Raw genomic sequence first — 12,078 nt, 5'->3', positions numbered from 1 at the left:
TCTGGTCTTCTGTCTGTGTACAGCGCCTCCTGGAGGGGTGGAAAGGTAACGTCGAAGGGCCACACACGGCCGCCTCAGAAATGGAGCCATTTTGCTTCCTGTTATTGTGGGTGGAGCAGTGCGGGGGGGAGGGCTTCTGGTGGGAGGAGTCATGCAGGGGGAGGGCATCTGGTGGGAGGAGTCGTGATGGGTGGAGCAGTGCGGGGGGAGGGTGTCTGGTGGGAGGAGTCGTGGTGCGGGGGGGGGGGGCATCTGGTGGGAAGAGTCGTGATGGGGAGGGCATCTGGTGGGAGGGGTCGTGATGGGTGGAGCGATGCTGAGGGCGTCTGGTGGGAGGGAGTATTGTGGCTGGTTGGTTGCTAGAGCAGTGTGGGGGTCGTCCCGAGGAGCGCTGCGGGGGGATCTTGGGTGGAGGAGTCCTGCGCTGTAGAAATGATAGAAGAGCCGCAGCTAGTGATGAATATTACAATGCAAACTCAACTGTGAACCTGTGTCGCCCCCCCCCCTATAAACTCCGCCCTGGTATTACTCCTCCCCCTATAAACCCTGCCCTGGTATTACTCCTCCCCCCTATAAACCCCGCCCTGATATTACTCCTCCCCCTATAAACCCTGCCCTGGTATTACTCCTCCCCCCTATAAACCCCGCCCTGATATTACTCCTCCCCCTATAAACCCCATCCTGGTATTACTCCTCCCCCTATAAACCCCGTCCTGGTATTACTCCTCCCCCCTATAAACCCCGCCCTGATATTACTCCCCCCCCCTATAAACCCCGTCCTGGTATTACTCCTCCCCCTATAAACCCCGCCCTGGTATTACTCCTCCCCCTATAAACCCCGTCCTGGTATTACTCCTCCCCCCTATAAACCCCGCCCTGATATTACTCCTCCCCCTATAAACCCTGCCCTGGTATTACTCCTCCCCCCTATAAACCCCGCCCTGATATTACTCCTCCCCCTATAAACCCCGTCCTGGTATTACTCCTCCCCCTATAAACCCCGTCCTGGTATTACTCCTCCCCCTATAAACCCTGCCCTGGTATTACTCCTCCCCCTATTAACCCCGTCCTGGTATTACTCCTCCCCCTATAAACCCCATCCTGGTATTACTCCTCCCCCTATAAACCCCGCCCTGATATTACTCCTCCCCCTATAAACCCCGTCCTGGTATTACTCCTCCTCCTATAAACCCCGTCCTGGTATTACTCCTCCTCCTATAAACCCCGCCCTGATATTACTCCTCCTCCTATAAACCCCGCCCTGATATTACTCCTCCTCCTATAAACCCCGTCCTGGTATTACTCCTCCTCCTATAAACCCCGCCCTGGTATTACTCCTCCCCCTATAAACCCCGTCCTGGTATTACTCCTCCCCCTATAAACCCCGTCCTGGTATTACTCCTCCCCCTATAAACCCCGTCCTGGTATTACTCCTCCCCCTATAAACCCCGTCCTGGTATTACTCCTCCTCCTATAAACCCCGCCCTGGTATTACTCCTCCTCCTATAAACCCCACCCTGGTATTACTCCTCCCCCTATAAACCCCACCCTGGTATTACTCCTCCCCCTATAAACCCCACCCTGGTATTACTCCTCCACTATAAACCCCGCCCTGATATTACTCCTCCTCCTATAAACCCCGCCCTGATATTACTCCTCCTCCTATAAACCCCGTCCTGTTATTACTCCTCCCCTATAAACCCCGTCCTGGTATTACTCCTCCCCCTATAAACCCCGCCCTGATATTACTCCTCCTCCTATAAACCCCACCCTGATATTACTCCTCCTCCTATAAACCCCGCCCTGGTATTACTCCTCCTCCTATAAACCCCGCCCTGGTATTACTCCTCCTCCTATAAACCCCGTCCTGGTATTACTCCTCCCCCTATAAACCCCGCCCTGGTATTACTCCTCCTCCTATAAACCCCGCCCTGATATTACTCCTCCCATAAATCCCGTCCTGGTATTACTCCTCCTCCTATAAACCCCGTCCTGGTATTACTCCTCCTCCTATAAACCCCGTCCTGGTATTACTCCTCCCCTATAAACCCCGTCCTGGTATTACTCCTCCCCTATAAACCCCGTCCTGGTATTACTCCTCCTCCTATAAACCCCGCCCTGATATTACTCCTCCCCTATAAACCCCGCCCTGATATTACTCCTCCTCCTATAAACCCCGTCCTGATATTACTCCTCCTCCTATAAACCCCGTCCTGGTATTACTCCTCCCCCTATAAACCCCGTCCTGGTATTACTCCTCCCCCTATTAACCCCGGCCTGGTATTACTCCTCCCCCTATTAACCCCGTCCTGATATTACTCCTCCCCCTATAAACCCCGTCCTGATATTACTCCTCCCCCTATAAACCCCGTCCTGGTATTACTCCTCCCCCTATAAACCCCGTCCTGGTATTACTCCTCCCCTATAAACCCCGTCCTGGTATTACTCCTCCCCCTATAAACCCCGTCCTGGTATTACTCCTCCCCTATAAACCCCGTCCTGGTATTACTCCTCCCCTATAAACCCCGTCCTGGTATTACTCCTCCCCCTATAAACTCCGTCCTGGTATTGCTCCTCCTCCTATAAACCCCGTCCTGGTATTACTCCTCCCCCTATAAACCCCGTCCTGGTATTACTCCTCCCCCTATAAACCCCGTCCTGGTATTACTCCTCCCCTATAAACCCCGTCCTGGTATTACCCCGTCCTGGTATTACTCCTCCCCCTATAAACCCCGTCCTGATATTACTCCTCCCCTATAAACCCCGTCCTGGTATTACTCCTCCCCCTATAAACCCCGTCCTGGTATTACTCCTCCTATAAACCCCGTCCTGGTATTACTCCTCCCCTATAAACCCCGTCCTGGTATTACTCCTCCTCCTATAAACCCCGTCCTGGTATTACTCCTCCCCTATAAACCCCGCCCTGATATTACTCCTCCTCCTATAAACCCCGTCCTGGTATTACTCCTCCCCCTATAAATCCCGCCCTGATATTACTCCTCCTCCTATAAACCCCGTCCTGGTATTACTCCTCCCCCTATAAACCCCGTCCTGATATTACTCCTCCCCCTATAAACCCCGCCCTGATATTACTCCTCCTCCTATAAACCCCGTCCTGGTATTACTCCTCCCCTATAAACCCCGTCCTGGTATTACTCCTCCCCCTATAAACCCCGTCCTGATATTACTCCTCCCCTATAAACCCCGCCCTGATATTACTCCTCCTCCTATAAACCCCGTCCTGCTATTACTCCTCCCCTATAAACCCCGTCCTGGTATTACTCCTCCCCCTATAAACCCTGCCCTGGTATTACTCCTCCCCCTATAAACCCCGTCCTGATATTACTCCTCCTCCTATAAACCCCGTCCTGATATTACTCCTCCTCCTATAAACCCCGTCCTGATATTACTCCTCCCCTATAAACCCCGTCCTGGTATTACTCCTCCCCTATAAACCCCGTCCTGGTATTACTCCTCCCCTATAAACCCCGTCCTGATATTACTCCTCCCCTATAAACCCCGTCCTGATATTACTCCTCCTCCTATAAACCCCGTCCTGATATTACTCCTCCCCTATAAACCCCGCCCTGGTATTACTCCTCCCCCTATAAACCCCGTCCTGGTATTACTCCTCCTCCTATAAACCCCGCCCTGGTATTACTCCTCCCCTATAAACCCCGCCCTGGTATTACTCCTCCTATAAACCCCGTCCTGATATTACTCCTCCTCCTATAAACCCCGTCCTGATATTACTCCTCCCCTATAAACCCCGCCCTGATATTACTCCTCCCCTATAAACCCCGCCCTGGTATTACTCCTCCTCCTATAAACCCCGTCCTGGTATTACTCCTCCTCCTATAAACCCCGCCCTGGTATTACTCCTCCCCTATAAACCCCGTCCTGGTATTACTCCTCCTCCTATAAACCCCGTCCTGGTATTACTCCTCCCCTATAAACCCCGTCCTGATATTACTCCTCCTCCTATAAACCCCGTCCTGATATTACTCCTCCTCCTATAAACCCCGTCCTGGTATTACTCCTCCTCCTATAAACCCCATCCTGATATTACTCCTCCTCCTATAAACCCCGTCCTGGTATTACTCCTCCCCCTATAAACCCCGTCCTGATATTACTCCTCCTCCTATAAACCCCGTCCTGATATTACTCCTCCTCCTATAAACCCCGTCCTGATATTACTCCTCCCCTATAAACCCCGTCTTGGTATTACTCCTCCCCCTATAAACCCCGCCCTGATATTACTCCTCCTCCTATAAACCCCGTCCTGGTATTACTCCTCCTCCTATAAACCCCGTCCTGGTATTACTCCTCCTCCTATAAACCCCGTCCTGGTATTACTCCTCCCCCTATAAACCCCGTCCTGATATTACTCCTCCTCCTATAAACCCCGCCCTGATATTACTCCTCCCCCTATAAACCCCGTCCTGGTATTACTCCTCCCCCTATAAACCCCGTCCTGATATTACTCCTCCCCTATAAACCCCGTCCTGATATTACTCCTCCTCCTATAAACCCCGTCCTGGTATTACTCCTCCTCCTATAAACCCCGTCCTGGTATTACTCCTCCTCCTATAAACCCCGTCGTGGTATTACTCCTCCTCCTATAAACCCCGTCCTGGTATTACTCCTCCTCCTATAAACCCCACCCTGGTATTACTCCTCCCCCTATAAACCCCGTCCTGGTATTACTCCTCCCCTATAAACCCCGTCCTGGTATTACTCCTCCTCCTATAAACCCCGTCCTGGTATTACTCCTCCTCCTATAAACCCCGTCCTGGTATTACTCCTCCCCTATAAACCCCGTCCTGGTATTACTCCTCCTCCTATAAACCCCGTCCTGGTATTACTCCTCCCCCTATAAACCCCGCCCTGGTATTACTCCTCCCCCTATAAACCCCGTCCTGGTATTACTCCTCCCCTATAAACCCCGTCCTGGTATTACTCCTCCTCCTATAAACCCCGTCCTGGTATTACTCCTCCCCCTATAAACCCCGTCCTGGTATTACTCCTCCCCTATAAACCCCGTCCTGGTATTACTCCTCCTCCTATAAACCCCGTCCTGGTATTACTCCTCCTCCTATAAACCCCACCCTGGTATTACTCCTCCCCCTATAAACCCCGTCCTGGTATTACTCCTCCCCTATAAACCCCGTCCTGGTATTACTCCTCCTCCTATAAACCCCGTCCTGGTATTACTCCTCCTCCTATAAACCCCACCCTGGTATTACTCCTCCCCCTGGTATTACTCCTCCCCCTATAAACCCCGTCCTGGTATTACTCCTCCCCTATAAACCCCGTCCTGGTATTACTCCTCCTCCTATAAACCCCGTCCTGGTATTACTCCTCCTCCTATAAACCCCGCCCTGGTATTACTCCTCCTCCTATAAACCCCGTCCTGGTATTACTCCTCCTCCTATAAACCCCGTCCTGATATTACTCCTCCTCCTATAAACCCCGTCCTGATATTACTCCTCCTCCTATAAACCCCGTCGTGATATTACTCCTCCTCCTATAAACCCCGTCCTGGTATTACTCCTCCTCCTATAAACCCCACCCTGGTATTACTCCTCCTCCTATAAACCCCGTCCTGGTATTACTCCTCCCCTATAAACCCCGTCCTGGTATTACTCCTCCTCCTATAAACCCCGCCCTGATATTACTCCTCCTCCTATAAACCCCGTCCTGGTATTACTCCTCCTCCTATAAACCCCGTCCTGGTATTACTCCTCCTCCTATAAACCCCGTCCTGGTATTACTCCTCCTCCTATAAACCCCGTCCTGGTATTACTCCTCCCCCTATAAACCCCGTCCTGGTATTACTCCTCCTCCTATAAACCCCGTCCTGGTATTACTCCTCCTCCTATAAACCCCGTCCTGATATTACTCCTCCTCCTATAAACCCCGCCCTGGTATTACTCCTCCCCTATAAACCCCGCCCTGATATTACTCCTCCTATAAACCCCGTCCTGGTATTACTCCTCCTCCTATAAACCCCGTCCTGGTATTACTCCTCCTCCTATAAACCCCGTCCTGGTATTACTCCTCCTCCTATAAACCCCGTCCTGGTATTACTCCTCCTCCTATAAACCCCGTCCTGGTATTACTCCTCCTCCTATAAACCCCGTCCTGATATTACTCCTCCCCTATAAACCCCGTCCTGGTATTACTCCTCCTCCTATAAACCCCGTCCTGATATTACTCCTTCCCCCATAAACTGCTCCTTTGGTGGCTGCAGATCTTCCCACCTTCACCAGTGAGCTCACAGTAATGGCTCCCTATGTCTGGGGGGATGGTCCCAGCTTGTCTCACTTCCCAGCTGCGCCCTCTAGTGGTGGGGGAAGATCAGCAAAGGTTTGTTTTTTTCTAAATCATTTTGCCAAAAGCTGAACCTTGAGATAATACGTTCATCCTTCCGTGTCCCGTGCCGATACACGGAGACGACCAGGAATGGAACATGGCTACTACCTGATGCAGAGGTAGCGGCCAGCGGCAGCACTGATCGGCTACTGCAAACCTTTCTGAGATGACATGGTGTCTTCTCGCAGTTCTTCCACATCCTCCACAGTTGGCAGCATGACCCTGTTGTACATGGTGCCGGCGAGGTTAGTGCTATGAGTTTTGCTGGTGGGGTTGTCGCGATGAGTGGCGCTGGGTGGGTGACAATGGACGGTTAGTGCTGAGTGGTGATGGGCGGTTGGCGCTATGAGTGGCGATGTGCGGTTGGCGCTGGGCGGTTGGCGCTATGAGTGGCGATGGGCAGTTGGGGCGCTGAGTGGCGATGGGCGGTTGGGGCTATGAGTGGCGATGGGCGGTTGGGGCTATGAGTGGCGATGGGCGGTTGGGGCTATGAGTGGCGATGGGCGGTTGGGTCTATGAATGGCGATGGGCGGTTGGGGCTATAAGTGGCCCTGGGCGATTGACGCTGGGTGGGTGGTGCTGGGCAGTTGGCACTATGAGTGGCCCTGGGCGGGTGGCCCGGGGTGGTTGGCGCTATGAGTGGCGCTGGGTGGGTGGCGCTGGGCGGTTGGCGCTAAGAGTGGCCCTGGGTGGGTGGTGCTGGGTGAGTGGCCCTGGATGGTTGTCGCGATGAGTGACGCTGGGTGGGTGACAATGGACGGTTAGTGCTGAGTTGTGATGGGCGGTTGGCGCTATGAGTGGCAATGGGCGATTGGGGCTATGAGTGGCCCTGGGCGGTTGGCGCTGGGTGGGTGGTGCTGGGCAGTTGGCACTATGAGTGGCCCTGGGTGGTTGGCGCTATGAGTGGCGGTTGGCGCTATGAGTGGCGATGGGCGGTTGGTGCTATGATTGGCGCTGTGAGGGTGGTGCTGGGCGGTTGGCACTATGAGTGGCCCTGGGCGGGTGCTGATTGAGTGGCCCTGGGTGGTTGGCACTATGGGTGGAGCTGAGTGGCCCTGGGTGGTTGGCGCTATGAGTGGCCTTGGGCCATTGGCGCTATGAGTGGCGCTGGGCGGTTTGCGCTATGAGTGGCGCTGGGCGGTTTGCGCTATGAGTGGCCCTGGGCGGTTGGCGCTATGAGTGGCCCTGGGCGGTTGGCGCTATGAGTGGCCCTGGGCGGTTGGCGCTATGAGTGGCCCTGGGCGGTTGGCGCTATGAGTGGCGATGGGCGGTTGGCGCTATGAGTGGCCCTGGTTGGGTGGTGCTGTGTGAGTGGCCCTGGGCAGTTGGCACTATGAGTGGTGCTGGGTGGATGGCGCTGAGTGGCCCTAGGCGGTTGGCGCTATGAGTGGCCCTGGGCGGGTGGTGCTGGGTGAGTGGCCCTGGACGGTTGGCGCTATGAGTGGCCCTGGTTGGGTGGTGCTGGATGAGTGGCAATGGGCAGTTGGCGCTATGAGTGTCGATGGGCGGGTGGTGCTGGGCGGTTGGCGCTATGAGTGGCCCTGGTTGGGTGGTGCTGGATGAGTAGCAATGGGCGGTTGGCGCTATGAGTGGCCCTGGTTGGGTGGTGCTGGATGAGTGGCAATGGGCGGTTGGCGCTATGAGTGGCCTTGGTTGGGTGGTGCTGGATGAGTGGCAATGGGTGGTTGGCGCTATGAGTGGCGCTCGGCGGGTGGTGCTAGGTGAGTGGCGCTCGGCGGGTGGCGCTGCTGTAGGTGCTGTCACTTCTAGCAGCAGCCCAGGTGACGCCTTTACTCCCCGTTGGTGACTGGACTTTCATCACGATATCGCGGTTTCTCCCGGTGATGAAGTTGTAAATCTTTGAAACGCGTTGATGATTAGACCTGGATCCGCGTCTCCTAGTCTTTCTCCAAGGCAGCGCAGATTAACCCTTCACCTCCGCTCTGCCGCCTTCCTCTGTGCATGTTCTGTGTAATCGGATCGGACCGTCTGCGCCTTTATCCTTCCAGCCTTTGTCTCTATTACTGACTGCACTTTGTCTTCTGCTAATTCTAATAAATCGTTTCGTCCGTCGGACGTGAGCGCCTCCCCGGACACCTCGTCTGTGACCCCCATCATCTCCTGCGGGACCCCCGTGCTGCTCTCTGCTGTCCCTGCTGGGCAGGAATCCCTCCGAGCGGCGCTCTGCCAGTCCTGAAACATCACTGCTGCTGTTGGGGGCTCACAGCTGCTGTTGGGGGCTCACAGCTGCTGTTGGGGGCTCACAGCTGGCTCTGGGCTGAGCAGGGCGCTGTCTCTTTAAGATGCCGGGTGGGAGGAGCAGCGAGAGAAGCTTTAAGTGCTGGAAACCTTGAAGGAGCCGCAGATCGGTGGCTCCAGCAGTCGTCAGCATGCCGGCGCTCCTGTGCCCTCTGTGACCACACTGCACCTCACAGGACTCCGAGGAGAGCCGTCAGCATGGAGGGGGAGCTGCTGTCCGAACCCCAGAAAGAGCTGATCCGAGACACCTGGCGAATAGTGAACCAGAACCAGATCCATCATGGCACCGTGCTCTTCTCCAGGTGAGAGGCTGACACTGGGCTCTGAACTATGGGAACAGCCCGGCACCAGGTGCTGCGCTGTGTACTTGGCCCGGCACCAGGTGCTGCGCTGTGTGCGTGGCCCGGCACCAGGTGCTGCGCTGTGTACGTGGCCCGGCACCAGGTGCTGCGCTGTGTGCGTGGCCCGGCACCAGGTGCTGCGCTGTGTACGTGGCCCGGCACCAGGTGCTGCGCTGTGTGCGTGGCCCGGCACCAGGTGCTGCGCTGTGTGCGTGGCCCGGCACCAGGTGCTGCGCTGTGTACGTGGCCCGGCACCAGGTGCTGCGCTGTGTGCGTGGCCCGGCACCAGGTGCTGCGCTGTGTACTTGGCCCGGCACCAGGTGCTGCGCTGTGTGCGTGGCCCGGCACCAGGTGCTGCGCTGTGTACGTGGCCCGGCACCAGGTGCTGCGCTGTGTGCGTGGCCCGGCACCAGGTGCTGCGCTGTGTGCGTGGTCCGCTACCAGGTGCTGCGCTGTGTGCGTGGTCCGCTACCAGGTGCTGCGCTGTGTGCGTGGCCCGGCACCAGGTGCTGCGCTGTGTGCGTGGCCCGGCACCAGGTGCTGCGCTGTGTGCGTGGCCCGGCACCAGGTGCTGCGCTGTGTGCGTGGCCCGGCACCAGGTGCTGCGCTGTGTGCGTGGCCCGGCACCAGGTGCTGCGCTGTGTGCGTGGCCCGGCACCAGGTGCTGCGCTGTGTGCGTGGCCCGGCACCAGGTGCTGCGCTGTGTGCGTGGCCCGGCACCAGGTGCTGCGCTGTGTGCGTGGCCCGGCACCAGGTGCTGCGCTGTGTGCGTGGCCCGGCACCAGGTGCTGCGCTGTGTGCGTGGCCCGGCACCAGGTGCTGCGCTGTGTGCGTGGCCCGGCACCAGGTGCTGCGCTGTGTGCGTGGCCCGGCACCAGGTGCTGCGCTGTGTGCGTGGCCCGGCACCAGGTGCTGCGCTGTGTGCGTGGCCCGGCACCAGGTGCTGCGCTGTGTATGTGGTCTGGCACCAGGTGCTGCGCTGAGTACATGGGCTGTGCACTTACACCCCGTGTGCAGAATGATCCGGCCTTCTGTCTGTGATGACAATGTTATTACATATATATATATATATATATATATATATATATATATATATATATATATATATATATATATATATATATATATATATATATATATATATATATATATATATATATATATATATATATATATATATATATATATATATATAGTAATATGGCCGCCCTTCTTCTCAATGGGATATAGTAATATATTGTCGGGTTATGTACTCACTCAGCCTCTTTTGAGGTAGGCACAGGACACTGTCTCTTTAAAATGTCCCAGGCAGGTTTATTATGCTGCATAAACCGCACTTTCAGAAGAACAAAAGAAAGCCTTGTCCAGCAAAGTGTAACAAAACAGAAAATAAATAGTCATACAATATGGCGGGTTCACCCGCTCACGGTCAGTGTCCTTTAGGGCACAAACACTCTGGAGGTCTCCACACCTCCAGCCACAGGCCCTGAATGAGACATTTGGTGTCCATTTTATACACACGCCCTGGGGTGGGGATATGTCAGCAACCAATCCCCCCCATCTCTTATGACTGCTCAAAATAAAAAACGGCCCTGATATGCCCTATTAACTCTCTCAGCACTATGTGTGCTGGAGCATTCTTTCCCGGTTTCACATCACTGAAGCTGCCAACCTCAGCGACACATATCTCCCCTCAAGGACATGTCCGGCGGCCCTCTTACAATATATATAGTAATATGGCCACCCTTCTCCTCAGTGTGATATAGTAATATATATATAGTAATATGGCCGCCCTTCTCCTCAGTGTGATATGGTAATATATATAGGAATATGGCCGCCCTTCTCCTCAGTGTGATATAGTAATATATATAGTAATATGGCCGCCCTTCTCCTCAGTGTGATATAGTAATATATATATAGTAATATGGCCGCCCTTCTCCTCAGTGTGATATAGTAATATATATAAAAGCCGGAGGAGTGTCAGCTCCAATAAGGGGGGAAATAGGAAAGCAGGGCAGGCCAGGCAGGTGCTGGTAGTGGGGGACTCAATTATTAGGGGAACAAATAGGGCAATCTGTCAACAAAGACAGGGATCGTCGAACAGTGTGCTGCCGACCTGGCACTAGAGTCCGGCACTTTGCTGATCGGGTTGAGAGATTACTGGGAGGGGCTGGTGAGGACCCAGCGGTCATGGTGCACATTGGCACAAATGACAAAGTTAGAGGTAGGTGGAAGGTCCTTAAAGATGATTTCAGGGAATTAGGCTGCAAGCTTAAAACAAGGACCTCCAAGGTGGTATTCCCTGAAATACTGCCTGTACCATGTGCCACACCAGAGAGGCAACGGGAGATTAGGGAGATAAATAAGTGGCTTGGGAATTGGTGTAGGAAGGAGGGATTTGGGTTCCTGGAGAACTGGGCCGACCTCTCAGTTGGCTACAGGTTCTACGCTAGGGACCGGCTGCACCTCAACGGGGAGGGTGCAGCTGTGCTGGGGGAGAAAATGGCTAGAAGGTTGGAGGAGGCACAAATAAAGAAATTGGGGGTGGGGTTAGAACAGTCAATATAGTAAGAAGAAATAGAGGTACAGAGAGATACATAAACTGCATGTACACTAATGTCAGAAGCCTCACCAACAAAATGGAGGAATTAGAATTAATTTTGTTGAAAAATAATTATGACATGGTGGTGATATCAACGTGGCTGGACGAGAGCCATGACTGGGCAGTTAATTTACAGGGCTATAGTCTGTTCAGAAATGACCGTACAAACAAGCGAGGGGGGGGGGTGTTTATATGTAAAATCATCCTTAAAACCTGTCTTGCAGGAGAATATACAGTTATATGAAAAAGTTTGGGCACCCCTATTAATCTTAAGCTTAATGTTTTATAAAAATTGGTGTTTTTGCAACAGCTATTTCAGTTTGATCTATGTAATAACTGTTGGACACAGTAATGTTTCTGCCTTGAAATGAGGTTTATTGTACTAACAGAAAATGTGCTATCTGCATTCAAACAAAATTTGACAGGTGCATAAGTATGGGCACCTCACCAGAAAAGTGACATTAATATTTAGTAGATCCTCCTTTTGCAAAAATAACAGCC

At 53.8% G+C, this 12,078-nt stretch overlaps 1 protein-coding gene across 2 annotated transcripts in view; it reads left to right on the top strand.

Moving 5' to 3' along the window:
- Nucleotides 1–8,456: 8,456 nt before the first annotated feature.
- The window catches only part of NGB (neuroglobin), a 38,585-nt gene continuing 34,963 nt past the window's right edge, over nt 8,457–12,078 (top strand). Inside the window, exon 1 of one of the 2 annotated variants that reach the window (XM_073638124.1) lies at nt 8,457–8,936. In XM_073638124.1, coding sequence (XP_073494225.1) covers nt 8,833–8,936 — 104 coding nt within the window. In that variant the 5' untranslated portion in view covers nt 8,457–8,832. The remainder of the gene's footprint in view (nt 8,937–12,078) is intronic. The other variant, XM_073638125.1, reaches the window with a different exon arrangement.

The sequence above is a fragment of the Phyllobates terribilis genome, unplaced genomic scaffold (genome assembly GCF_046119375.1).
Source record: "Phyllobates terribilis strain yellow unplaced genomic scaffold, ASM4611937v1 Scaffold_7__3_contigs__length_470593459, whole genome shotgun sequence".
NCBI lineage: Eukaryota > Metazoa > Chordata > Amphibia > Anura > Dendrobatidae > Phyllobates > Phyllobates terribilis.
Note: the sequence above shows the minus strand (reverse complement) of the source record. Positions and strands in the feature narration are given on the sequence as shown.